This window comes from Magnolia sinica, chromosome 14 (genome assembly GCF_029962835.1).
Source record: "Magnolia sinica isolate HGM2019 chromosome 14, MsV1, whole genome shotgun sequence".
Taxonomy (NCBI): domain Eukaryota; kingdom Viridiplantae; phylum Streptophyta; class Magnoliopsida; order Magnoliales; family Magnoliaceae; genus Magnolia; species Magnolia sinica.
The window spans coordinates 16,397,723-16,399,475 of record NC_080586.1 but is presented as its reverse complement, the minus strand read 5'-3'; the positions used below and the strand labels follow the sequence as shown (position 1 = coordinate 16,399,475).

General features: G+C 50.6%; 1 protein-coding gene across 1 annotated transcript; it reads left to right on the top strand.

Annotated features, from left to right (window-relative positions):
- The first annotated feature begins 665 nt into the window (after window positions 1-665).
- LOC131224897 (uncharacterized) lies at window positions 666-1,247 on the top strand. Its single transcript, XM_058220341.1, has one exon. The coding sequence runs from the start codon at window positions 666-668 to the stop codon at window positions 1,245-1,247; it is 582 nt and encodes a 193-aa protein (XP_058076324.1).
- Window positions 1,248-1,753: the final 506 nt, after the last annotated feature.

The following is a 1,753-nucleotide window of genomic DNA, read 5'->3' as shown; positions in this document are numbered from 1 at the left end:
GCATACACTTCCACCACCCTCTAAGCTTTCTATAAGCTTATGCACGACCGTTGCGTGCAGGTGACGTTGGATCGCAGCAGCACTGAGGCTTGGACGCGTGGCTGATCTTTTTGGAGCTTTTGGTCTATCATCATTGTATTTCCCTTATGCTCATTGTACTTGTAAAGTTTTTTATTATAGTGGAAATGTGATGGAGTTTTTGGTTGTTGTTTGTGGGTTATGCCTTTGGTTATGCTTATTACGAATCAAACTGATGTTGAAAATCCTCCTTGTAGCATCCCAGGATTGGAACCTGGCGAATGGGCGCTGGGAGTCGAGAATGGGGTTCTACGGAGGCTGTCAGCGCCGGATTCGGCGATCGGGAATTTTGTGAGCCCGGTTTCCGAGTTTGGGGCGTGACATTGAATGCCTCCTAAGAGCAATCGGTCTATGATACATCTTGCACATGATGGATTGGTCGCCCCTCCCCCGAACGATAGCCAACAGGGCCCTAGCTTGGGTCTAAATAGCGAGGCAATGCTAGACTCGCAATCAGCCACTGGCACTACGAATGGACCAATGTCGAATGTGTCACCAGTTCTAGGGCAGAACCATGTCTCATCTTCAGCACCACTTGTGCCTCAGGCAACCCTGCCCCCAGATATGATGGGGCAGATGTTGCTCTAATGCAACAACAGCAACAGACCCTAGCAGCGATAGTGGGGGCCATTGCGCAAAACATGAGCGTGACCCCACCGGCGCAACATATGCCGGCCCTCGGGATAGTGGCCGCATGTGGGCTGTTTGAGTGCTTCAAGTGCCTCCGACCTCTTATGTTTGTGGGCACCCATCGGCCTAAGGAGGCCAAGTATTGGCTCAACTGCATATCCAAGATAATAAGGCCACCACACTACTCTGAGGCAGAGCAAGTACAACTCGTCACCAACGAGTTTAAAAAGGAGGCCGGCATGTGGTGGGACAATGTTCTAAGAATTGTCCCCATGGGACTCGTATGGACATGGGACGAATTCGAGATGCTCTTCCATGAGTACTTCCCTCTCACCTATCGCAATGAAAAAGAGGGCGAATTCCTCTGCCTCAAACAGGGAGGAATAATGGTAACGAAGTACAAAAATCGCTTCACGGAGCTATCAAGCTATGCTCCCCTGATCGTGGTTAATGAACCGATGAAGATGCGGCGGTTCTCTAAGGGTCTGCGGGCTGACATCCGTGTTGTGTTAGCATCCATATGTATACTGACCTGGTGAACATGTCCCTGCAATCTAAGCGGGTGGTGAGTGGGTGTCTCGAGCAAGCGTTGGCCCAATAGAGGAGGTCCAATTGCGTTTGCACCTACTATGATGGGGTGAGCCACACCGCCCCCTTCTACTTCACCAAAATGAGGGACAATGGCTACGCGCTGCCCTAGAGGATCAACCTCTAACCCCCACACACTATTATGACCCTCCTCTACTGGCCATGGCACCGACACAACAATTCAATCGGCCTCCTGCATACCGAAATAGGCCACCTCGACTGCCTATGACAACACCACCTAACCGTCCATAACAAGCACGTGTACATGCCCTGGCCACTAAGGCAACTAATTCCACGGTTGTAGTACTGCAAGCATTTGAAGTCACGACACGCATCCAAGGTACACCTGTGTATCTTTTAGTGGACATCGGGTCCACTGTTTCTTTAGTATCATGCTCCACTGTCAAGCGTGTAGGGTTGGACATCATCCCTATGCCTGAGGTGAGGATCATCATTA